Source organism: Macaca mulatta, chromosome 1 (genome assembly GCF_049350105.2).
Source record: "Macaca mulatta isolate MMU2019108-1 chromosome 1, T2T-MMU8v2.0, whole genome shotgun sequence".
NCBI lineage: Eukaryota > Metazoa > Chordata > Mammalia > Primates > Cercopithecidae > Macaca > Macaca mulatta.
Window position 1 is genome coordinate 58,210,364 of NC_133406.1, and position 27,349 is coordinate 58,237,712.

The 27,349-nt window shown below is 37.2% G+C and overlaps 1 protein-coding gene across 1 annotated transcript in view; it reads right to left on the reverse strand.

The window, feature by feature from the left end:
* KIF14 (kinesin family member 14) overlaps positions 1-27,349 on the reverse strand; it is a 68,859-nt gene that overhangs the window by 11,541 nt on the left and 29,969 nt on the right. The window contains exons 19-27 of the mRNA XM_028851869.2: positions 25,995-26,142; positions 25,060-25,212; positions 22,171-22,297; positions 17,347-17,440; positions 16,418-16,547; positions 11,916-12,016; positions 6,363-6,457; positions 2,354-2,578; positions 1,975-2,162 (exon numbers count right to left, since the gene is read on the reverse strand). Of these exons, the coding sequence (XP_028707702.2) occupies positions 1,975-2,162; positions 2,354-2,578; positions 6,363-6,457; positions 11,916-12,016; positions 16,418-16,547; positions 17,347-17,440; positions 22,171-22,297; positions 25,060-25,212; positions 25,995-26,142 (1,261 nt within the window). The remainder of the gene's footprint in view (positions 1-1,974; positions 2,163-2,353; positions 2,579-6,362; positions 6,458-11,915; positions 12,017-16,417; positions 16,548-17,346; positions 17,441-22,170; positions 22,298-25,059; positions 25,213-25,994; positions 26,143-27,349) is intronic.

Below are 27,349 nucleotides of genomic sequence, written 5' to 3' on the forward strand. Positions count from 1 at the left end.
CCTCCTGAGGGAGAACAACGGACATTAAAAACAATCATCTGATTTCAAGTTTACTAGTTAGATCAGTTAAAAATTTCCACATCCCAGCTAGTAAACGGCCCATTCAGGAAGTATTTGACACAACAAAAATTCTACCGCAATAATAGAATGTGGAAAGTCTTTTGATGGGCACTATAACATAAAATTTGTTCAAGTGTTCTAGAACATTTTATTACACGGTCTAATTATCCTTTTTTAAAAGTGAAATCTAACCCTCTTAGTATTTTCTTTAAAATTGTTTATTTTTTGTTATTATTATTGAGACATGGTCTCACTCTGTCATCCAGGCTGGAGCGCAGTGGTGCAGTCATGGCTCACTGTAGCCTCGAACTCCTGGGCTCAAGCAATCTTCCCACCTCAGCCTCCCAAGTAGCTGGGAACACAGATACATGCCACCACAGCTGGCTGATTTTTTAAATTTTTTTAGAGACAAAGTATCTAACAAGTTGGATACTTATTATTCACTATGTTGCCCAGGCTCCTCTCAAACTCCTAGGCTTAATTGATCCTCCCAAAGTCCTAGGATTACAGGCATGAGCCACTGTACTCGACCATTATTTCCTTATCTGCTCCTTTTGTACATTCAATGAATTTTTATGAAGGAATTTGTTAATATGGTAGATGACTAAGTATTCTCCAATATCAATTTTCCACTTCTTCCATAGATCCCTTGATTTTTGGCTTGGAATATAGGTGTCCAGAATTGTTTTAAAAAATAAATTTCCTCATGATACTTGCAGCTAGATGTAGTCAAATGATAAAATTCTAGCCAAAGATATATAAATAGATGTGTCATATGGTGATTTCCAGAAACCTCCCTTAAAAGAAGGCAAACTTCAGCCAGGCATGGTGGCTCACACCTGTAATCTCAGCACTTTGGGAGGCTGAGGGGAGCAGATTACCTGAGGTCAGGAGTTCGAGACTAGTCTGGCCAACATGGTGAAACCTCATCTCTACTAAAAATACAAAAATTAGCCGAGCATGGTGGTGGGTACTTGTAATCCCAACTACTTGAGAGGCTGAGGCAGGAGAATCGCTTGAACCCGGGAGCGGAGGTTGCAGTGAGCCGAGATCGCGTCACTGCACTCCAACCTGGGTGACAAGAGTGAGACTCTATCTCAAAAAAAACAAAAAAACAAAAAAGAAGGCAAACTTCGCCCTATCCTTCTCACCACTCCTTCTACCCTGCTCTGCTGAGCTCAGATGGGGCTCCTCCATGGTGGGTCATGAAATCAGGGGCTATACTTTGGGCATGGCAGAGGGGACCACTGGGAGGAGCCTGGATCCTGAGGACTCTGTGGATCACAGCCACTATGTCTACATCTAGATTTTATGTGAGAGACAATAAGCTTTCATCTTACTTCTTCTTACAGCCAAACCTAATCTTATCTGACACAAGATAAGCAGGAAAACAAAATTATTTCCTTGTCTCTGTGTCAGCAGGATTGTGGCCAACTGAGTCTGAGTTGAAACCCAATCCCATACTCTGAGCAAGACTCCGTCTCTCTTCCCACTATCCCTTATTGAGGGCCAGCATGGTATAATGGTAGAGCATGAACTGGGCCCGAGACTGCCTGGATCCAAATCCAACTCAGTCATTTACTAGTTAGGTAACATTGGATGGTATATTTATTTTCCCTGTGCCTCCATTTCCTCATCTACAAGACGGTGATAACAACAGTGCCCACTGCTGGGGTTGTTATAAGGATTAAATGAGTTAATATTTGTAAATCACTTAGAACTACTCGTACATAGAGAGCCATGTAAGTCTTTGTTCCATAAATCAATTACAGACATCCACAGTCTCAGGACTTCAAAACAGAACGTACTTTTGAAAATCATACAGAGCTAATATTGGGGAAGATACAGACAGTAGAAAGTCAATAAATAATTATTAAATGAATCCTTCAAATGATAATAAGCAAATCAATTTACCTGCAAAAATAACTGTAAGTAGCCTCCCAGTTTTTTAACTTCTTGTCTCAATTCATCCTCAAGTCTTGCTATGTTGGTGGTACAAGGCAGTATATCACTCAGCCAGTGTTTCATTAGCACTACTAGCTGCTCAAAAGCACATGCAGTCTGAATGGTAAGTGACTGGATTGCTCGATCAGAAGAAAACACTTTGAAAGAAGAAGAAAAATTACTGGAAGAAATAATATCCAAATAAAATAACTCATATATGATCATCATTAAAACATTTAACACAGTTAAAAGATGCATGCCAGATGTGCCAAATAATCATTCAAAACGAAGTGCAATGTGCAGAAAATAATCATTTATGTGAGTTAAGAAAAGCAGTGGGATTGCTTACAGTTATCTTGACTTTCTTCATCTTGTTCTTCATGAGCCTTGGAAATGGCAAATAGCCCATTATAAATTTTAAGAAAACTATTCATTAGGCTGTCTGCTATAGTTCTTTCTTCATCATAACTCTGTCCAAGAAAATCTAATGAAGAACCAATCAATTCTTTGCAAATTCTAGGAAGAAATGACTCTGCTGAATTTGAGTAAATGGTGCTTGATTTGTCCATTAAACCTAGATCAACAGAAAATAGCCATTTTAAGCTTTGTTTTTGGAATAATACTTTCTTTTTTTAAAAAATGGGATCCTTACTTTATGTATTTCCGCACTATTTAAATGTATTACAACAACAAAGCATTTTTGTGTTCGTTGTGGAATTAGAAAAACAAAACTAATAGTATATATAACATCGTATGCTATGCTGTACTTGGAAGTATATCTTCCATGTTATGCTGCATATGTTGATTTCCAGGGTGTTCCATAATGTTAATTCTGCAGAAACTACCCCTCTGCTGCTTGCAAGTGTTACTCATATACTATTTCTCTTCCAAAAATGTTCAGGCATAATACTTTCAAACAAATGTTTTAATGCAAGCATATTATAGGATCATTGATCAATAAATTCAAAGTAGGCTATACTTATTTCAATTCAGCCTCATTTCTATATGTTAAAGTGAAAACACAATTCCATTTGTGGATTAATTAACCTTTCAACAGCATCAATCAATCCATAGATTTAGTAGCTCCCTGACTGTACTATGAGACTATAGAGAATCCAAATATCCCACGTAACCATTGGTTTAATCTCTTTGTTTATTTTTTGGTAGGAATTAATTTTCTTTTCTTTCTTTTTCTTTTTTTTTTAAGAGACAGGGTTGGGCCAGGCACAGTGGCTCACGCCTGTAATCCCAGCACTTTGGGAGGCCGAGGTGGGCAGATCATCTGAGGCCAGGAGTTAAAGACCAGCCTGGCCAACTCGGTGAAACCCTGTCTCTACTAAAAATAAAAAATTAGCCAGGCATGATGGTGGGCGCCTGTAATTCCAGCTACTTGGGAGGCTGAGGCAGGAGAATTGCTTGAACCCGGGAGGCAGAGGTTGCAGTGAGCCAAGATCGCACCATTGCACTCCAGTTTGGGCAAAAAGAGCGAAACTCCATCTCAAAAACAAAAATCAAAAACAAAAAAAACATAAGGTCCCAGTACTTCTACTTTACAATAGTTTCTCCTTGAGGTATATTACAATCAAGATAGGCTAAAACCAACTGATTATCTAGAGTTTATATAGCACATCTCTGAGAGATGGATCTTCTAAGCACTGTCTAAACCAGAAATAAATGAAAAGTTTGAAAGACTCATTCAGAACCTCTGGAAATAACTTTATCCTGGAGTTCTAATATATTGAGTATAATTATTCTTATTTAATAGACAAGATTAAGTTTTCTGGTCCATTTCATAGGTGTTTAAAAGCAGCAAACTAAAAGGAGATAGAATAAAGGCATAGGGTGGGCAATATTAAAAAACTAGAACAAAGGTAAGTTTGGTTTCTGGGCCAGATGTGGTGGCTCACGCCAGCACTTTGGGAGGCCAAGACAGGCAGATCACAAGGTCAGGAGTTCGAAACCAACCTGGCCAACATAGTAAAACCCTGTCTGTACTAAAAATACAAAAAACTAGCTGGGTATGGTGGTGGACACCTGTAATCCTAGCTACTCGGGAGGCTGAGGCAGGAGAATTGCGGGAACCTCGGAGACAAAGGCTGCAGCGAGCCAAGATGGCACTACTGCACACCAGCCCAGGCGACAGTGCGACACTCCTCTCAATAAAAAAAAAAAAAAAAAAAAGAAGGCCGGGCGTGGTGGCTCACGCCTGTAATCCCAGCACTTTGGGAGGCTGAGACGGGTGGATCACGAGGTTGGGAGATCAAGACCAGCCTGGCCAACATGGTGAACCCTGTCTCTACTAAAAATAAAAAAAAAAAAAGAGTTTGGTTTTGTAAAGAGAAAAAAGAAAAGCTACAAAACCCAAAGCTACAGCAGGGTAACGATGACTCAATATCATTATGATGATAATGACTATAGAATAGTTAACTATATATTCTCTATTTAAGAAGATAATTGTATTAATGCATTCTAAAATCCAACAAAAACATTTTAGAAACATCTGCAAAAATACAGTAAAATATATGGCCCTGAATTTTACAAGTTAAGATACTTGCTCAACTTCCCAAAGCTCGAAAGTGCTAGACACTGGGGTACAGCCCCTCATCCCCAGGCCTGGTGCCCCTTCCACCACTCACAGCTGCCCAGACGGGGTCCTACTAAGTTCACATGTGGGTTTCCATTTCCGTCTTTGAAAACCGCAAATAAGCAAAGACCTTTTCTATCTCTGACTTCCCTTAAAATTATTTTTGTAAAGTATCTTACTCAGATAATACCAAATAAATAAGTTGCTACCACAGATATATATCTTTTTATTTTGCTGGTAAATAAAAAACCCACAGCATATTTTAATCTACCTTCGATTAAATAAGTAGTAGGATCACAATTATCTTCCTAAAAGAAACCCTAATTTCTAAAATTTTAAGTCAAGATGAGATATAATACCTTTTATGGCTACTCATATTCTATTAGAACCTTTATCAAATAGGTATTATGTTACATAATTATTTTAAAATTTTTGTTTACTAAATATGTGTACATATTTAGTGCATAGATCTTAAAGTGTACAGCTGATTTATATATGCGTACGTATGTAAACCCCACTTAGTTCAACGTATACAACATTTCCACCATCCCATCCCAACAGGTTTCCTCTTCTGGGTTACTAACTCCCAACAGAGGTAACCACTATTCAGTTCTAAACTACTCTGGCTTTTGTCACCATAGTTTAGTTTGCCTGTCCTTAAACTTCATATAAAAGGAATCACGTAGTATACACTCTTTTGGATCTGGCTTCTTTAACTCAACATTATGTTTCTGGAATTCATCCAGGTTATTGTGTGAATCAGTCATTCCTTCTTTTTTATTGCTGCATAGTAATCTATTGTTAGCAGGTAGTAATTTTTTTTTTTTTTTGATGGAGTTTCATTCTTGTCGCCCAGGCTGGAGTGCAGTGGCGCCATCTCGACTCACCGCAACTTCTGCCTCCCGGGTTCAAGCGGTTCTCCTGCCCCAGCCTCTCAAGTAGCTGGGATTACAGGCGTGCGCCACCACGCCCAGCTAATTTTGTATTTTTAGTAGAGACCGGGTTTCTCCATGTTGGTCAGGCTGGTCTAGAACTCCCAACCTCAGGTGATCCACTCACCTCAGCCTCCCAAAGTGCTAGGATTACCAGTCATGCAGCTGCCTGGCCCAGCAGGTAGTAATTTTTAAATTGTAATTATTACAGGTAGTTACACATATACAATTTACAGTGTATCCTCTCCTCCTACATTTTAAAATAACATTATAATAAATATCGGTACAAAATATTTACAGGAATAATTCCTTAACTTTTTTTAAAAAATTGAAATAATTTTGGGATAGATGATACATAGATCATTATGCAAAATTCAGAAGAAACCAAAGGGTATGCAGTGAAAAGGGTGCCTTCCTTCCTGTCCTGTCTCCATCCCCATGCTGCCATGTACAACCAGCACTTTGGGGTTTTGGTGTAGTTCTCCAGAGAGATCTTATTCATTTACAAGCACCTATGTCCACATCTTCTTTTTTCTCTTCCTCACACAAATGATAGAATAAAATACATAATCCGCTGCACTTTGCTTTTTTCACTTGTAAGGAAGTAATATTCTCATACATTTTGGAACGAACACATCTTCCACATTTGAATTAGCTATTCTACTAAAAGGTTTTGAAATAAATCACAGAGCACAGAATTTTTGAAGTGGAAAGGAATTTTACAGAGGAATCGGAAGCTTCCAGGAAATGAAATGATTTGCACAAGGACAAGAAAAAATGTAATGGTAGAACAAGGACTTAATGCTTTTCTCGCCGTGCAGAAAATGTGAAGAAAAAAATACCTGATGAATGTGAAGAATGCAAATTCTTAATTGGGTGAACTTGTATGTCATGTAAACAACCAGAAATTCTTCTGTTCTTCATCAAACTCCTGCTCCTGAAAAAAGACAAACCATAAGATTAGCAGTTCTATACCACATGGAATAATATTATTAAGACTACTTATAAGTTCTCTAAAGAAAATGGACATTCATGTGTGTGTTTTTCATTAAAAATTTTCATCCAAGGAAAAATTCATTTGGTTAACTGAGCAAGAATTGTACTATTTACAGGCACTGTTCTAGGCAGATAGTTAATTAAACAGAATAAATATTTATTGAGCACTACTATTTACAGGCTCTGGATATTGTGGTAAAATGTGGCAAACCTGGTTTCTGGGCTCACTAGGCTTAAAGTCCGGAACCAAAGAGATAAATTAGGCAAATAATGACAATAAAGTAATGAATGTGATGAAGGCATAAAGTGTTGTGGTAGACTCTATAAAAAAACTTCACCTGGCCCAAGAAGCCAGGGGGCCTCCTTGGAGCAGTGACCCTCAAGGATAAGTAAAACTTAGCCAAACAGAGGGCAGGCTTGGGAAACAGGCACAAGCAACAGGAAGACTTGATAAATGAAAGTAGTGTACATGCAATGAACCAAACGAGGTTCAGAAGGACTGTGGCCTATAATGTAAGAGAGAGAGCACCAAGGGATGAGGCTGGGAGGTGCACAGGGGCCAGCTTGAGGTGGTCTTTGTATGTCAATAAAGCTTGGATTTTATCCTGAGGAAATTATCCAGGGAAGGATTTTATCTTATTTTTTTAAGTGGCCGAGTTGGGATTTATTTATTTTCTTTCAACTTTGATTTTAGGTTCAAGGGGTACATGTGCAGGTTTGTTACATGGATAAATTTCATGCTGTGGGGGTTTGGTCTACAGATAATTTTGTCACACAGGTAACAGGCATAATACCTGATGTTATTAAAGAGTTTTTCAATCCTTACCTTCCTCCCACCCACCATCCTCAAATAGGCCCCAGTGTCTATTATTCACTTCTTTGTGTCCATGTGTACTCAATGTTTCAAGGAAAGATTTTAAACAGGGAAGTGATTTAGGTAAATAAACATGAAAGTAGGTATCTGCTACACTGTGTGCAAAGCATAATACCTGTGAAGTGCAGCAGTGGTACAAATGGAAGAAATGTTTCTATCTCTAATTGCTCTTTTTGCTGACCTCTTTTTCCTCAGCCTATAAAAATGCCCCAATTTCTGCTTTGAGTTTGCTTGGCTGCCTAAGCTGTTATTTTCTTTCTTTCTGTTTGCTTCTTGAAAATGGAGGCCACCCTTTCTGCTACTGGAGAAAGCAGCCTACCTCCATATTGCCATTCATCTATAAATTTTTTAAACCCAAATTCTAATTCCTATGTCGATGAAACTAACAGAGCAGTGATCTAGATCTAAATTTAGTGGATCCTTTGAAGTATTTTTTCCTAACACAACTCTGTACTACAGTTGGCCACTCAAAGAAAAATACTATTTGTTGAAAAGATTATTAAGCCAAAGCATTCTATCACTAGTAGCCTAAATGTTTCAAATATAAAATTTTCGCTATGAACTCCTACAAGAACACAGAAATAGGACTGATAAAAGGGAAAGGAAATATCAATTCTCAAATATTACAGTTTTTCTACTTAGCGGTGAAAAAAAGTATATTATTACAGCAAGTCTAAACTAGGAAAACAAGTATTCTTGCAACAATATCATAGTTAAACAATGTTTAAACCCAAGTAAAATGCTTGTCATATTACTTTCAAAGAGTTTTTACTTAACATCAGAGGGAAATTTACTTTTAACTGTCAACAGTATATATCAAAATTTAGAGGCAGCCAAACCAGTCTATTTTATTGCAGAACGACTGTGGCATATCATTGCCCAGTAGAAGTTCTATAATTAAGAATCTGTCAGTGTTTCCATTACCTGCAGGCATTCTCAGAGTTTGGAATTCTGTCATAAACATTCTTACAAGGCTGAAACTTCATATACAAGGTCTCAGACTAAGAGCAATTCATTTTTTAAAAATATGATACTTTTAAATTATAGAAGTATCCAAAAATATCTCTGTGAAATGAAAACACCCAATTTGAAAATCTTAGAAAAGGCTGAGATGTTTTGATTTTTGGTAACATTTTAAATTTCTGCTGATTCCCTAATTATTAACTTAAAAGTCAACAGAAAATATGATGTAAATTACCAACATACAGGAGGCTAAAAGTTTTTTTTTTTTTTTAGAGATGGAGTCTCCCTCTGTCACCCAGGCTGGAGTGCAGTGGTGGGATCTCGGCTTACTGCAAGCTCCGCCTCCCAGGTTCATGCCATTCTCCCGCTTCAGCCTCCCGAGTAGCTGGGACTACAGGCGCCCTCCACCACGCCCGGCTAATTTTTGTATTTTTTAGTAGAGACGGGGTTTCACAGTGTTAGCTAGGATAGTCTAGATCTCCTGACCTCATGATCCACCCACCTCGGCCTCCCAAAGTGCTGGGATTATAGGTGTGAGCCACCACGCCGGGCCCCAGTAGGCTAAAAGTTTAATGCTCATTATTAATGGTTATATTGTGATTTACAATTCTAAATGTACAAAGTTTAAATCTGTTTATAGCCGGGTGCAGTGGCTTACGCCTGTAATCCCAGCACTTTGGGAGGCCAAGGTGGGCGGATCACAAGGTCAGGAAATCGAGACCAACCTGGCTAACGCAGTGAAACCCCGTCTCTACTAAAAATACAAGAATTAGCCGGGCATGGTGGCGGGCGCCTGTAGTCCTAGCCACTCGGGAGGCTGAGGCAGGAGAATGGCATGAACCTGGGAGGCGGAGCTTGCAGTGAGCCGCGATCGCACCACTGCACTCCAGCCTGGACGACAGAGCGAGACTCCGTCTCAAAAAAAAAAAAAAAAAAAGTTTATAATAAAAATAATACAAAACTAGCAATCCTAAAATCCAAAGATATTCATAAATCATTCTCTGATGAATTTATTGGTCTGGTTTAAATTTTTGGGTTACTCTAAGTTGGCTTAAATATCTCAAACTCTATCTACTCAATTTCACCTAAGGACCATATTTAGCTCACTTCAGTGCCAGAAGCCAGCTGTTTCAAGTCCTCAATACAAATCACTTGAAGATATTACCATCTGTTACTGGTACTGGACAGAAATCAGCTTCTCTGTATTCTAAGATTTAATCTTATTCAATATATATTAAGCATCCACTAATAATCAGAGCTGCCATTTATTGAATGCCCACCCAGTGTAATATGTGCTTTATATGCACTATCTCTAATCCTCGTAACAACTCTGCAACATAACCATCATGAGTTCCATGTTGTCAATCATGGTGGTCATAGTAGAAGTAGCAGGAGCAGCAGCTGCTCTATACATAGGACCTCACTTAATCTTAATAATAAATCCCTATAAAGTAGGTATATATTACTGTCTTCATTTTAGATGAGAAAATTGAAGGCTAGGGATGTAATGTCACTTGTACATGACCACACTGAGCATGGATTAGAACCCAGGACCCTGATATCAGAGCTTGTGACCTTTTTACTATGCTATATTGTAGGGGATAGAGACATGTTCCCTACACTCAACGAGCTCATTTCTGTGTAAAAGATATGCTTTGTATTTCATTCAGGATAATGCTTGCTATGTATTAGCAATTTCTTTCCATAGCTTAGAGATTATCATATGACCAATAAAGCAGAACTAATGGGGGAAAGCTGCTATAAAATAGTTTCATCTCTTTGAGGAAAATCATAAATGAGTTTAAAATAAGCCAAGTCAAAAACAATGCTATAGGCCTAAAACAATTTAGAAACCCGAATGGATTCTGATCTGCAGCTGAAGGCAATGAAGTTTAAGAAAACAAAAAACAATTAGCTTAAACAGAAGGATGCTACTCTTTCATATACAATGGAGAGGCGATATGGCATAGCAGTTAAGAAAATCAGGAGCTTTGGAGTCACCCAGACATATCAGCTCTGTGACTTTGGACGAGTCACTCAACCTCTCTAAATTCTCAGTTTTTTCATCTGTAAAATAAGGGTAATGACAATATCTACTTCATAGGTTTGTAGTGTGTACTAGGTGAGATAAGGCTCAGTAAGCATTTAATAAATGCTCTTAGTAACAATGATGCTTCTGCTGACAGATAAATACTATTGACCCTTATATCCAAAAAATCTCCAGCTCCATCCACCAAAGTTCTAAAACCAAATATACACCTGGATGTCCCCTGAGAATCTCAAGTTCTTCATGTTCAAAATTAAACTCCTCTTAAATGCTCCATTTCAGGCAACACGACTTTCCTCTAGTCAGTCACCCAATTTAAAACCAGGAGTCATCCTAGCACCCTTCACACCTTCAGCCCCACAACCAGTCTCTGCATTCTATTGATTCTGCATCCTGAATATGTATAAACTCCACTTTCCTCTTCACTGCATTTAAAAATCCTTCTGTCTGGCCTCAGTTCAGGTTTTTGTCAACTGCTCCTGCCTCTACTTTCCCCAATTCCTGGTCTTTCAGGACAGGGAGTATTTTGTATTCATCTTTGCTTCCTCAGGGCATGGCAGACAGTAGTCATCAAATAAATACTTGCTTAAAAACCAAACCAAACTAGGAGGCTAAATTGGCTCCAAGGCCTTTCCAAGATACCATTTTGCCTCTCTATAATCTAAGTATCTGAGATCTACGCAGAACTAGTTTTTCCTTGAAAAGCATCTATTATTCACCATGGAAGACTTTTATGTTTTGAGTTAATAAGCAACATTTGTCACATATAGAAGTTGTCTATCACCATGATTTATTCTTTTGTGGAGTTCATACTAGTTTACTGCATTTAAAATTCTGTACCTTACAAGAAAATATCATAGAATATACCAAGTTCTTGAGAAAGGGTAATTTTTTTTTTTTTTTTTTTTTGAGACGGAGTCTTGCTCTGTCGCCCAGGCTAGAGTGCAGCGGAGCGATCTCAGCTCAGTGCAAGCTCCACTTCTCGGGTTCACACCATTCTCCTGCCTCAGCCTCCCATGTAGCTGGGAGTACAGGAGCCCGCCACCATGCCTGGCTAATTTTTTGTATTTTTGGTAGAGACGGGGTTTCACCACATTAGCCAGGATGGTCTCGATCTCCTGACCTTGTGATCCACCCACCTCGGCCTCCCAAAGTGCTGGGATTACAGGCGTAAGCCACCACACCTGGCCAGAGAAAGGGTAATTTAAAAGTAATTAAATACTGTTCATTTTTACGGAAAATTTAATTTATGCTACTCTAAGTTGCTCTTAAGACTTACATGATGAAACACTGAAAATCTGGTTTCTCTTCTGACTAATAAACAATTTAATGCCCTAAGTGCTGTAATTTGACGAATAACATATTATTCCTCTTATAGTTCTGGGTTTCCTATCCAGACATCTATCATGACAATGGTTCTTTTAAAATAAGGAAATAATATATATGATATACAATTTACACACACGCGCGCGCGCGCACACAGAGCAAGAAAACCACTAACAAAAATGTCTTTACCTCCTTCTAGAAAGTGAAGAAACTGGTGCATCTGTAATGTCAGGTTCCCATTCATCTTCAGGATCACAAAAGACATCTTCATCTCTGTTACTACCATTACTCTAAGAAAAATATAATATATAGTTTCAGTTAATTTGGGTTGAAAAAAATGTTTAGTAACTAAGAAAAAAAAGACTAAATCCTTTGTTACATTTAAACCATAAAAATAGCAAGATTATATATTATCTGATAAGTCTAAAAAATCATTCCTGATCAAATTATCAATCACACGATGATACGGATGATATTAAAAGACATCTACTTTTAATAAAAACAATAGAAATCATTAAATAATTCAGGAATAATAAACTTGAGATTTATAAGAATAGTAAAAACATAAACAATAAAATCCTCAGGAGAGACACAAAAGAATAATCTGACAAAGTTAAGATGTAGTCACTTCCTGGTTGAATATCTTGATCAAGATTATAGTCTATATTTTACATATTTAAAGTAATAACAATTACAGTTCTAGCAAAATGCTACAAAGAACTTGATTCAGAGACAGTATAATTATACAGAAATATAAGTAAAAAATTGCAATGAATGGTTAAAAGTAGGAGGTAAGTTAAAGCTAGGTTAATTCAACCACTAGGTTTTAAAGTATATATCAAAGCAAGAATAATCAAATGACCTCCACGCTACTTTAGTTGTTCTAAAAACACAAGCAATTCATATTAATTGTAGAAAATTTAGAAATTATTAATACATATAAACACAAAGAAAAAAATTAAAACCACTCATAAACCCATCATTTTCACATAAACATTGTCAATGCTTTGGTATGATTGCTTTCAGCCTTTTTGGATTTTCTATTATGAATATACTTCGCATTTATGACATAAACCCTACTTCTTCATGGTGTAAGAATTCTCTTTTTTTCTTTTGTAGGGAGAAGGCTGGGCTCAAGTGACCCTCTCATCTCAGCCTCCCAAAGTGCTGGGATTACAGAGCAACCTTGACCTTCTGGACTCAAGTAATCCTCTAACCTCAGCCTTCCAAGCAGCTGGGACTCCAGGCATGCACCACCACATCTGTCTAATTTTCAGATTTTTGGTAAAAGAGACAGGGTCGGCTGGGTGTGGTGGCTCATCTCTGTAATCCCAGCATTTTGGGAGGCCGAGGCAGGCGGATCACCTGAGGTCAGGAGTTTGAGATTAGCATGGCCAACATGGTAAAATCCTGACTCTACTAAAAATACAAAAAAAAAAAAAAATTAGCTGGGTGTGGTGGCACGTAAGCCAGATACTCAGGAAGCCAAGGAACAAGAATTGCTTGAACCTGGGAGGCGAAGGTTGCAGTGAACCAAGATTGTGCCACTGCACTACAACCTGGGCGACAGAGCGAAACTCTGTCTCAAAACAAACAAATAAGCAAACAAACAAAAACTACGTTACCCAGGCTGTTCTTGAATTCCTGGGCTCAAGTGATCCTGCAGCCTCGGCCTCCACCGTGCCCGACCCTGCTAACATTTCTTTTAGGATTTTTATAACTGTGTTCATATTAAGATTAGTTCGTAGGCCAGGCACAGTGGCTCACGCCTGTAATCCCAGCACTTCGGGAGGCCGAGGCGAGTGGATCACAAGGTCAAGAGATTGAGACCATCCTGGCCAACGTGGTGAAACCTCGTCTCTACTAAAAATCTAAAAATTAGCTGGGCATGGTGGCGTGCAACTCTAGTCCCAGCTACTAGGAAGGCTGAAGCAGGAGAATTGTTTGAACCGGGAGACAGAGGTTGCAGTGAGCTGAACTCGCGCCGCTGCACTCCAGCCTGGCGATGGAGTGAGACTCCGTCTCAAAAACAAACACACAAACAAAAAAGACTGGTTGGTAATTCTCTTCTGAGTCATCTTTTCAGTTTTTGTGGTTTTTGTTTGTGTTGTTTTTAATCACTTATTCTAGCATAAGATAAACTGTGACACTTTCTATTTATTGCTATGTTCTAGAATAGTTTAAACAGAATAAGATTTATCTGTTCTTTGGCAGTTTAAAAGAGCTTACCCATAAGAGTGTCTGAGATTAGCACCTTCTTTTCCTACACTTTTTTTTTTTTTTTTTTGAGGCCAGTTTGTTGACGAATGTTTCAAATTATTGCATGGTTATTCACCTATGAAGTCAAATTTCATAATTTATCTTTTTTCTAAAAAGTCTTTTCTTTGTAGGAAATTGTCAAATTTATTACCATAAAGTTTTATAGTAACATAATTTTTAAATGTTTTCTTTATGTTTACTTAAATGCCACTTCTCATTTCTAAAATCACATTTATCTTTTCAAAGAACAAGAGCTTATATTTATTAATTTCTAATTAATTATTGCTTTTATCTCATCATGATTCTTTTCATTGCTTTCCTTTGTTTTACTTTGTTTTTATTTTCATATTTCCATTAAACAATTGAAGTGTTAGGCTACAATTTGGCAGCATCCTCTAAGTTTTTCCATATGATAACTTCATTACTATAATGATCTAAATAGTATATAGTTCCATACGGAGTTACATTATTTAAAGGTAGTATATTTTACAAATAGTAGCAATGCAACAATTTAATACATGCTGCAACTATTTTAGGGATAATTTTATGGATAATTAGATAATATGAACTTTAAACTTTAAATTCATACCTCTCACAAAACACCATAATAAATTCTATGTGATTCAAAGATGTGAACTTTTTTTTTAATTAAAAGAAAATGCAGGGGTTGTACAATGTTTAAGTAAGATCTCTGGAATAATAGATGGATTCAAATTTACCAAATTAAAAATGCCTGTATAACAAAATGAAACCAACAAAAAGATGATATAATTAGGAAAAAAAAGGGTATGATAAATATAAAGGCTTATCAAAATATATAAATAACTTTTAGAGCTATATTAATCTCCTACATTTCATTTAACAAAAAATTCAAAGAGCATGAACACATACTTTACCCCTAAAGAAAAAACAGTGAAATAACAAGTCCCTAGATTTACTAGTTATTAAAATACAGGTTGCAGCCAGACACGGTGGCTCACCACTGTAATCCCAGCACTTTGGGAGGCTGAGGCGGGCAGATCACGAGGTCAGGAGATCGAGACCATCCTAAGACAGTGAAACCCTGTCTCTACTAAAAATACAAAAAAAAAAAAAAAAAATTAGCCGGGCGTGGTGGCAGGCACCTGTAGTCCCAGCTACTTGGGAGGCTGAGGCAGGAGAATGGCATGAATCCAGGAGGCAGAGCTCGCATTGAGCTGAGATTGCGCCACTGCACTCCAGTCTGGGGGCAGAGTGAGATTCTGTCTCAAAAAAAAAACATACAGGTTGCGCACAATGGCTCACGCCTGTAATCCCAACACATTGGGAGGCTAAGGTGAAAGGATTGCTTGAGGCCAGCGGTTCAAGACCAGCCTGGGCAACATAGCAAGACTCTGCCTCTATTAAAAAATAATAATAATAATAAGGCCAGGTGTGGTGGCTCACGCCTGTAATCCCAGCACTTTGGGAGGCCAAGGCGGGTGGATCGCCTGAGGTCAGGAGTTCAAGACCAGCCTGGCCAACATGGTGAAACCCCGTCTCTATTAAAAAAATACAAAAATTAGCTGGGGCTGGTGGCAGGCACCTGTAATCCCAGCTATTCAGGAGACTGCAGCAAGAGAATCGCTTGAACCTGGGAGGCAGAGGTTGTAGTGAGCTGAGATCTCACCATTGCACTATAGCCTATGTGACAAGAGCAAACTCTATTTCAAAAAATATATATTTTTATATATATAAATATTTTTTATATTTATATAAAATATATATATATAAATATATATTTATATATTTTTGAAATATATACACACACACATATATACACACACACATATATATGTGTAAAATGCAAACTGGTAACATTGGTAAATGGCAATATTTCTGGCAAGCAATTTGTTGGTGAGCATCAGAGTGTAATAAAAAGTTCATATTTTTAGTTTCATTTTGGAAAATATGAGAAAATAAGATATTAAAAACTACTATGTACAGAGATTTTTTAGTTGTGACTATAACAGGCAGCAGGCAGCTGGAAGCACTCAAAGCACAGCAACGGAGAAATGTAAATATGCAAAAAGGTATATTAGGCTTAGGAAGATCATTTCAAACGATGTAATATCATTTATGTCTATCAAATTTCTTCTTTCCTTAAGCTTAAATGTAAAATTTTTTAAATATACAATTATGACAACAGATTCCACTATTAAATTTCTCTATTGTACCTATAACTGTATTAAAACAATCCAATAAAACTCCATTTAAATGTAAAAATAAATATATATAATTGTTAATACTGGTTGGTTTAGGTAATTGACAGATTGCCTTTTGTTTTCCAAATTTTCTATACAGAGAATATATCACTTTTATATATATATATATATTTCACCAAAAGCAGGTACTTGAACTTTTATACTTTTTTATTTTAAAAAGTTTATAGAAATTTTAATAATATTCCAAACCTCATAAAGTTCTTTCATTGCTGCAAGTTTAGATTCAAACTTTTCCAGACTCCAGAATGTTGAGATTCCTAGTTTCAGGTTACGAACCCGAATAGAAGTGTCAGAACTACTTTTATCTGATACATCATGTCTGAAAGAAAAACAAACAAAAAAAGCTTACCATGAAACATACATACCCATTTATATTAAGAGTTTTCTGGGGTAGATAATTTCCCTTAAAATTCCATCCACTGATTAAGTCTTTCCACAGTTAAGTATTTTTATTATAGTAATAATCATATAAGTATATAACATATAAAAATAACATAAAAATTTTTTAAAGTCAAAAATTTCTAATAAGGTATGTTCCTTTTGAACAATGAAATACTGATACATTTTCAACTCAAAAGAAAATTAGCAAATTACTAAAACAACTAAAATTATTTTATTTATAAATACACTAGTATGTTAATTGTTGAAATCTCTCTTACTCCAGAATGACCTCTGAAACAGTAAAGTCTCACTGCGGATTCTGATACCAGCTCTTTCCTACAGCTGTAGAACAGACTTTAGAGAAACTAAATGGTAGCTGGGCATGGTGGGTCACGCCTATAATCCCAGCATTTTGGTAGGCCAAGGCAGGTGGATCACGAGGTCAGGAGTTTGAGACCAGCCTGGCCAACATGGTGAAATCTCATCTCTACCAAATACAAAAATTAGCTGGATGTGGTGGCACACGCCTGTAATCCCAGCTACTCGGGAGGCTGAGGCAGGAGAACCGCTTGAACCCGGGAGGTGGAGGTTGCAGTGAGCCCAGATTGCACCACTGCACTCCAGCCTGGGCAACAGAGCAAGACTCTGTCTCAGAAAAAAAAAAAAGAGACAGAAACTAAATGATATAAAGGCCAACTTGTTTAAAACATTTATAATCAGGATAATTAATTACTCACCTGCCAAAAACATAGTATGTTTTCAATTTGCTGCTGATCGCATTGGCTTCCTGAATCATCATTGAGAGTTTCATAGAGCTCCAAGTTGTCTGCACTAATACAAAGCACACAGAAAAGATTCAAAATACATACATGGGCACTAACATATATCATTAAGCAAAACAATTCCTAAAAAAAAAATTACTGATTATAAATGAATGGTTTTAACTCTATATTGCAGAAGGATAATGATATTTGAGTAATTTGGTGAAATAAAACATTTTTCCTGTAAAATGAGGTCTTTTGCCTGTGGAAAGATTTAAGAAAACTGAAGTTGATGTAAAAAAGATAAGCCAAAGACAATGCTTTACTTTCTAATATCTAGAAAAAAAATTTTTTTTCTAATGTCATTTTTATTTCTTCCTCATTTCTAAATTCTTTCAAATATTGGGTATTCTATAGCCTTACTTATATAGAAACATGCCCTTTTGTATTTTGTCTGAAAATTAAAAAATATATATGTGTGTGTATGTCAAGACATTAAAATAAAAAAGAAAAATAATTTAGTGCATAATTTCACTTTCCTTTTTTTGAGTCAGGGTCTCGCTCTGTCACCCCAGCTATAGTACAGTGGCTGGATCATGGCTCACTGCAACCTTGACCTCCCCAGGCTCAAGTGATCCTCCCATCTCAGCCTTCCAAGTAACTGGAACTACAAGTGCATGCCACCACACCCAGCTAACTTTTTATATTTTGTAGAGATGGGGTTTCGCCATGTTGCTCAGGCTGGTCTTGAACTCCTGGGCTTAAGCAATCTGCCTGCCTCAGCCTTCCAAAGTGCTGGGATTACAGGCATGAGCCACCACACCCAGCTCCTAATTTGAATTTAAGATTCTGACTGGGCACAGTAGCTCATGTCTATAATCCCCACATTTTGGGAGGCTGAGGCAGGAGGATCACTTGAAGGCCAGAAATTCAAGGCCTGCCTGGGCAATATAGTGACACCCTATCTCTAGAAAATAAAATAAATTAGCCAGGCAAGGTAGCATGCACCTGTAGTCCTATGCACCTGTAGTCCTACCTACGGGAGAGCTTGAGACAAGAGGATCACTTGAGCCCAGGAGTTTGAGGTTGCAGTGAGCTATGATGGCACCCTGCACCCCAGCCTGTGTGACAGAGCAAGACTTTGTCTCAAAAAAGAAAAAAAAGATTTTACCATGAATATTTTCTATATTGTTGAGGCAAACTTATAACCAATACTCTACTAAAAATAGCTTTTTAGAAGGATAAACTCATTATTCACAAGAATTAAAAAATCAAGTAATCATTGTAAGGCACTATCTAGGCCCTCAGAAGAATAACAGTATTTATTTCTGGCAATAGATACAAAGAGTATTGGCTGGGTGAAGTGGCTCACACCTATAATCCCAGCATTTTGGGAAACAAAGGCAGGCGGATCACCTGAGGTCAGGATTTTGACACTAGCCTGGCCAACATGGTGAAACACCGTTTCTACTAAAAATACAAAAATTAGCCAGGTGTGGTGGCGCATACCTGTAGTCCCAGCTACTCAGGAGGCTGAGGCAGGAGAATTGCTTGAACCCACGAGGCAGAGGTTGCAGTGAGCTGAGATTGCACTACTGCACTCCAATGCACTCCAGCCTGGGCGACAGAGCAAGACTCTGTCTCAGGAAAAAAAAAAAAAAAAAAAAAGAGAGTGTTAATATTTTAAAAGCTATTTTAAAGAAGATATAGAAACTACACAACATACCTACCAAGTATTCTTGCTAAAAAACTGAACCTGAATTTGATAGGCCTATAGATCTAACTACCACTTTCTAGGGAACACTGGAACAGAGAAGCCTGTTAAGCAATACCAGGGAGACACAATCAGCAAAATCCAGAATCCAAAAAACCTCTACAGGACAAATAATCTGATTTCTCCAACAAATTATTAGATGAAAGAGAAGAGTGAATTTACAGATTAAAAGAGACTTAAAAGGCACATCTACCAAACACAATGTGTAGATCATATTGGTATCATGATTCAAACAAATCAAGTTGTTTTTTTTTTTAAAAAAAAAAAGGATGAAACAATCCAGGAAATATGAATATGGAGTAAATGTTTGATGTGTAAGAAATTATTATTAATATAGTTATCATGGCAATGCTTAAAAGAGTGACAGAGAAAGAGAGAGAGGGAGAGCAAAAAGAGAATCCTTATCTAATTTAGAGATACACAGTGAAGTGTGTACACCTTAAATGATATGATGTCTGGGATTTGCTTCAAAATAGTCCAGGGAAGCAGTGAGTTTGAGGATAGTGGCAACAAGATTGAGCATGTGTTGATAATCACTGAAGTTGGATAAATATATAAAGGCTTACTGCAGCAATTTCTACTTTTATAGTTTGGTTAAAATTTTCCATAATAAAAAAAAGATTATATTAAAAATATGCTGTGTTTTACACAGAAATGTACCAAAAAAAAGTGCAATCAAAAGTCTCCCAGGACTTGGCTAGGCATGGTGGCTGACACCTGTAATCCCAGCACTTTCGGAAGCCAAGGCAGGCAGATCACCTGAGGTCAGAAGTTTGAGACCAGCCTGGCCAACATGGTGAAACCCTGTCTTTACTAAAAATACAAAAATTAGCTGGTGATGCATGCCTGTAATCCCAGCTACTCGGAAGCTGAGGCAGGAGAATCGCTTGAGCCTGGGAGGCAGAGGGTGCAGTGAGCCGAGATCACACCACTGCATTCCAGCCTGGGCAAAATCCCAGCACTTTGGGAGGCTAAGGTGGGTGGATCACGAGGTAAGGAGGTAGAGACCATCCTGGCCAACATGGTGAAACCCCATCTTTACTAAAAATACAAAAACTGTACTCCCAGCTACTTCGGAGGCTGAGGCAGGAGAATCACTTGAACCCGGGAGGTGGACGTTGCAGTGAGCCAAGATTGCGCCACTCCAGCCTGCCAACAGAGCAAGACTCTGTCTCAAAAACAAAAAGGTCTCACAGGACTTAATGCCTTCACTGGTGAAATCTACCAAACAATTAAAGAAGAATTAATGCTAATCCTTCTCAAACTCTTCCAAAAAGCTGAAGAGGAACATTTCCAATTCCTTTTGCAAGGCCAGCATTACCCTGATACTAAAGCCAGACAAAGACACTACAAGAAAAGAAAACTACAGGCCAATATCCCTGATGAACATAGATCCAAAAACCTTCAACAAAATACTAGCAAACCAAATTCAACAGCACATTAAAAGGATCATACACCACAATCAAGTGGGGTTTATCACTGAGATGCAAGGATGGTTTAACATATACAAATCAATAAATGTGATATACCACATTAACAGAATAACGATAAAAATCATATCATCATTTCAATAGGTGCAAAAAGGCATTTGACAAAGTACAACATCCTTTTATGATACTGTCAACAAATTAGATATAGAAGAATGTACCTCAACATAATAAAGGCTATATATGACAAGCCCACACCTAATATCTTCAATGGCAAATAGTTGAAAGCTTTTCCTTTAAGATCAGGCACATGACAAGGATGCCTACTCTCACCACTTCTATTCAACATAGTGCTGGAAGCCCTAACAAAACCAGTTGGGTAAGAAAAAGAGATAAAGGTATCCAAACTGAGAAGGAAGAAGTAAATTGTTTACAGATGACATTATCTATTAGAAAACTTTAACACCACCAAAAGTGAAATAAGCCAGACATAGAAAGATCAATACTATATGATCTCACTTATATGTGGAATCTAAAAATGTTGAACTGATAGGCACAGAGAGTAGAATGATGGTTACCAGGAAATATAGGATAGGGGAATAGGAAGATGTTTGTCAAAGGGTACAAAGTTTCAGTTATACAGGATCAATACACTCTGGAGGTCTAATGTACAGAAAGTTGCCTAGAATTAATAATATGATATTGTATACTTGAAATAGGAGAGTATATCCTAAGTGTCTTCATGACAAAAAAAAAAAAAAACTAGGTTAGATGATAAATATGTTAACTAGCTTGATTATGGTAATCATTTTGCAATATATGTAAAAACATCACGTTGTAAACCTTAAATATATATAATTTTTATTTGTTAATTACACCTCAGTAAAGCTAAAAAAAAACTCTTAAGAAAAAAGTGTCTAAGTGAAAAAGAAAACAAAGTAATCCATGATGAAGCACAACTATTAACAGATATAAAACAAGGATTAAGAATTAGAATAAGATATTTTTTTTAGAACATGCTGCACATTGAAATTTTGCTTACTATTTGCTCAGTTGCAGTACTACTAACGAATTGCCAGACTGGGTGGCTTATAATCAACAGCAATTTATTGCTCACAGTTCAGGAGGCTGGAAGTCTAAGATCAGGGTTCCAGCATCAGTCAGGTTCTGGTGAGGGCCCTGTTCTGGGTTGCAGACTACCATCTTCATGCTATGTCCTCACTTGGTGGAAGAGGTGAGGGGACTCTCTGCAATTTCTTTCACAGGGGCACTAATTCTATCTATGAGGGATCTACCTTCATGACTTACTTACCTACCAAAGGCCCCCACTTCCTAACACCACTGCCTTGGAGGTTATGAATTCAATATATTAATTTTGGGGAACACAAACATTCAGTCTAAAGCATTGATATAATAAATATCCTAAAAACTGAATATTCAAAAACAACCATTCATACAAATTTATTTAGATCCAGAAAAGTCAAATAGAATAAAATATTTTGAATATATAAAGGCAACTAATGGTAACATTTTAGTAATTATATTACATATAACATGCATAATTTTAGAAAATATTTGCTAAAATCAGCACATACTCACTTGTAAAAGTTTTATCCCTATTACTCCGATTCTGCTGTAGAATTTTTACTTCTTTAGCAATTTTTTGCTTTTCAGTTTCTAAAGCTTCCAGAATTCTTGCATGGCGGATGCTATGGTCTTCTAAAGCCTAATTGACATTCATTCATACAGACCCACATGTGAGAATATGCAAATAGAGAAATTATAACACCACATTGAGATGATGGATATGCTAATTTGCTTCACTATAGTAACCATTTTACAATTTATATACCCCATAACATTGTATAACTTAAATATACACAATAAGACCTATTTTAAAAAAAGATTGATAATGATAACACACTATAGTAAACCTCATTTTATAGTACATGTTTTATTAAGCCTATATAGTTAACATGTTTTATGTGTTTTATTAAACATGAAAAGCTTTTAAAAATTATTTATAAAATTTCCTTATAAAATAATTTTCCCCACAACAGGATCATTAGGAATTTTTGATGACATAAATTAATCTTTTTTCTTCCCATTGATAGAAGTTAAAAAAAACTAGAAAAAAAGAGGAAAAGAAGTCATTATATCAAAAAGACTCCTGCATGTGTACACTTATCACAGCACAATTCACAATTGCAAAGATATGGAATCAACCTAAGTGTCCATCAACCAATGAATGGATCAAGAAAATATGTTTTGTGTGTGTGTATATATATGTGTATATATATATTATATATATGTGTATATATATTATATATATGTGTGTATATATATGTATATATACACACACACACACACACACACACACACACACACACACACCATGGAATACTACCTAGCAATAAAAAACGAAATATCTTTTGCAGCAACTTGAGTGGAACTGGAGGCAATAATTCTAAGTGAAGTAACTCAGGAATTGAAAACCAAATATCAGCATGGTCTCACTTATAAGTGAGAGCTAAGCTATGGGCATGCAAAGGCATATAGAGTGGTATAATGCAGCAGTCCCCAACCTTTCTGGCACCATAGACTGCTTTCATGGAAGACAATTTTTCCACAGACAGGGGCACAGGGGTTGGTTTCAGGATGAAATGGTTCCAGCTCAGATCATCAGGTATTAGATTCTCATAAGGAGCATGCAACCTAAATTGTGAACTGTGTGTACTCCTGGTACAATGTATATTGAAGATTCAGAAAGAAGGAGGGTGGGAGAGGACAAGGAATGAAAAACTACCTATTGGATACAATGTAAGCTACTCAGGTGACAGGTGCACTAAATCCTAGACTTCACCACTATATAATTCATCCATGAAACCAAAGCCATTTGTACTTCTAAAGCTACTGAAATAAAAATAAATTAAAAATAAGAAAACCCAAAAAAGGCAGAAAAAAAGAAGAAAAAAGGACAAACTGTTAAAAAAAAAAAAAAAGAGGCCATATCCAAGAACACTTGTTGACTAAATAAAGAAGTTAAATTTAAAAGATACAAGAAATCTAGCTTAGCACAAATAAGCATTATAATCCCAGTAATAATAATTGTTTTTCAAGATTTAAACAGTTCTATGTTTTTCTCCTAAACCTCTCTGAGGTGGTTCACTAGTCACTTTGTGTCCGTGAGTTGACTAGTAGATCCATAATAACTGTATTATGGTACCAATACTTTGCAATTACTAGGAGTATTTTCTTCCACCCCAACTCCCACCCTGGTTTCCCCGACCTCACAAACTTGGAAAAAAGAGAAATAAAATTGCCATTTGAGAGAGTAAAACCTTAAGACTAAGATATAAGGAAGCAAAACAGAGCTTACAAACTTTAGTGTTCATCAGAACATCCCACAGGGCTTCTTAAAATAGGTTCTGTGCCCCACTCTCAGTTTCTGCTTTAGTAGTTCTGGAGTGCAGCCTAAAACTTTGCATTTCTTTTTTCTTTTCTTTTTTTTCTTTTGAGACAGACTCTTGCTCTGTCACCAGGCTGGAGTGCAGTGCCACGATCTTGGCTCACTGCAAACCCGCCTCCCGGGTTCAAGAGATTCTCCTACCTCAGCCTCCTGAGTAGCTGGGATTACAGGCATGCGCCACCATGCCCAGCTAATTTTTGTATTTTTAGTAGAGACAGGGTTTCACCATGTTGGCCAAGATAGTCTCGATCTCTTGACCTCGTGATCCACCTGCCTCAGCCTCTCAAAGTCCTGGAATTACAGGCGTGAGCCACCGTGCCCAGCCTAAAAATTTGCATTTATAACATGTTCCCAAGGTGATGTTGATGTTGCTGGTCTAGGGACCACCCTTCAAGAACCACTAATAGAAAGAATGGCCCAAAATGTTGACAGTAAGGTGCCTAAAGGTATTAACATTCTGGTTTTATCCCTTAGGCTTGTGAAACTGAATAGTTGAGGCCCATGAAAGATGCCTTTATCCTCAATGACATGATAAAAGCAGGCAGGTGCCTAAGCTCGTAAGACTGAGGTAAGGAATGCCCTACTGTGAGTTCTGGAAACAGGCTGCTTGCTGCTCTTTCCACAGGCAGATGTTTCATTGTGACATCAGGATGTGACCCAGTATAAGAGCTGTGCCTTTTTTCCTTCCTCAGATGTGCCCTAGTACTATTTCAGTTATTTAAATTACTTGGCATGACCAATGACCAGATAGTTGTAGATGCATAAAAAGAGAAAACTGGAGTGGAACTAGATGGAAATAAGAAGTCTGTCTCTTTCAAAATCTCTGTGTGATGTGTGAGCAGATCTGTGAGCAGTACCAGGATTCAAGCTTTCAGGCAAGAAGTACTTTTCTCATCTACACATCTACAAACCTGGATTTGGCTCTCTTCTGTCAACATACCATAAGCAACTTCTTTGGAAAAAGAAAAAAATTCAGCTTTTTCTCAGAATAGAGCAAACTGGTTACACAATAAAATTACCTGTTTTGTAGCCAAAGTCTCCATTTCTAATCGCTTTTTGTTGACATATATTTCTTGTTCAAGATGCTGCTTTGCCTTTTCTAATTCCTCAATTATGTGATTAGCCTTCTGGTTATTTATTTCCTGCATTTTTTTCCTTTGAGACTCTTCTCTCTTTAAAGAATGATAATAAAAAATAACCCAGGCAAAAAAAGTAGCAAAAAAGTACAAAAGTCCCTTTCTTTAGCCAATGTACAAGAAATTACTCACTAATAGAAAAGTTGCCCTATTAAAGCTTCTCCACTTCATTCAGGTTAACTAAAAATAAATACCACTAGTCAAACTTTTTAAGAGTATTCTCTAAAATGGGCTTCTGGGAACCCAAGATTTCCAATAAACCATGGAGACAGCCATGACTCAAGCAGCTAGAGGACAGAAGTTTTTTATTTTTCTTCTTCTTCCGATAGCCATTGTCTATTATTGCCACCAACTTGTCTTTTTTTTTTTTTTTTTTTTTTTTGAGACAGGGTCTTACTCTGTCAAGGTTCACTACAGCCTTGACTTCCCTGGGCTAGGTGATCCTTCTATCTCAGCCTCCTGAGTAGCTGGGACTACAGGCGCATGCTACCACGCCCAGCTAATATTTTAAACTTTTTGGAGAGACCGGTCTCCCTACATTGCCCCCAGTTGGTCTTGAACTCCTGGGCTCAAGTAATCTGCCCACCTTGGCCTCCTAAAGTACTGGGATTACAGGCATGAGCCACCATGCCGAGCTCCAACTTATTTCTTAAAGTAAAATTAAAGAGGGCCAAGACTCACTGTGGCTTTGATTCACTAATCTCTGATCTCTCCCAGTTCCCTTAAAGGGACGTAATCAACTTTATAGGCAACACATCACTTGGCGTACACTGTCGGAAAAAAATAAATAAATAAATAAAACCAATTCTGCCTTTTACCAGTTCTGCTTCCAGTGCTTTTATTTTGCTTTCATACGCAGCTTTTTGAGAAGAAAGCTCTTGCTGAGCCATTTCTTTTGCAATCTGGATTCCTTGCATCATTTCTTCCTTTGCCTTCAACTGCGCCTCTTTTATTTCTGCTTCGAGTCTACAATGTAGCAAGATGTTTACAGGATACATGTTAAGAATTCTTTATACATCGTAATAGTTCTTAATCCTACTGAAAAGTTTTCCATTGAACAAAAGTTTAAATCTTAAAACTTAATTTCTGACATTCTATCAACAGTGTTTTTAAATTTTTCACTGGCTCTACAATTGTTTACACTCAAAATTTAAACACACAGGATGAAAAATTGCTTATTTCTAACTTAGTTACTATTGAAGATGCCTGATATTTGAATAAATATATTTTTCTAATGCTTAAGGAAAATAAATTATGCAAAAATATGTCATAATAAACAGTACAGTAAAATTATAGTTAATATTATAGTAAATACAAAATAAGGTTACTTTGTGTTAAACAAACTGGTTAGAGCAAAAACTATATTTCATATATCAATAGTTTTTATGTTTAGGTCATAAGTTAGGAAAATATTGAAATGACTAAAAATACATGATAGAAGAGCTGGTAAGGTAGAGATTGTATCATGTATTTTAAACCATTTATAATAATTTGATGTTTTGATAAGTCAAAACATGAAATCAGCTTTGTCACTTCTCCATATATGGGAGAGAAAGCATCAATGATTACAGAAAACTAAAGACTCTTTCTTCTCAATAAAATCAGTGCTTTAGTAACTACATTATATAGAAATTTCCATTCCCAATTTTACTGAAAAAAAGAATAAGAGGCCAGGCGTGGTCGCTCAAGCCTGTAATCCCAGCACTTTGGGAGGCCGAGACGGGCGGATCACGAGGTCAGGAGATCAAGACCATCCTGGCTAACATGGTGAAACCCCGTCTCTACTAAAAAATACAAAAAAATAGCCGGGCGAGGTGGCAGGCACCTGTAGTCCCAGCTACTCGGGAGGCTGAGGCAGAAGAATGGCGTGAACCCGGGAGGCAGAGCTTGCAGTGAGCTGAGATCCGGCCACTGCACTCCAGCCTGGGCGACAGAGCGAGACTCCGTCTCAGGAAAAAAAAAAAAAAAAGAATAAGAATATCAAAAAGAAGGCTAGTGGATATCATAGCTAGGGAGAGAGGAGAATGGCTATTGTTTAACAAATACAGAGTTTCAGTTTGTAATAATAAAACATTTCTGGAGATGGCTGATGGTGATGGTTTCACAACAATGTGAAGGCACTAGGGTGGGCACAGTGACTAAGCCTGTAATCCCAGCACTTTGGGAGGCTGAG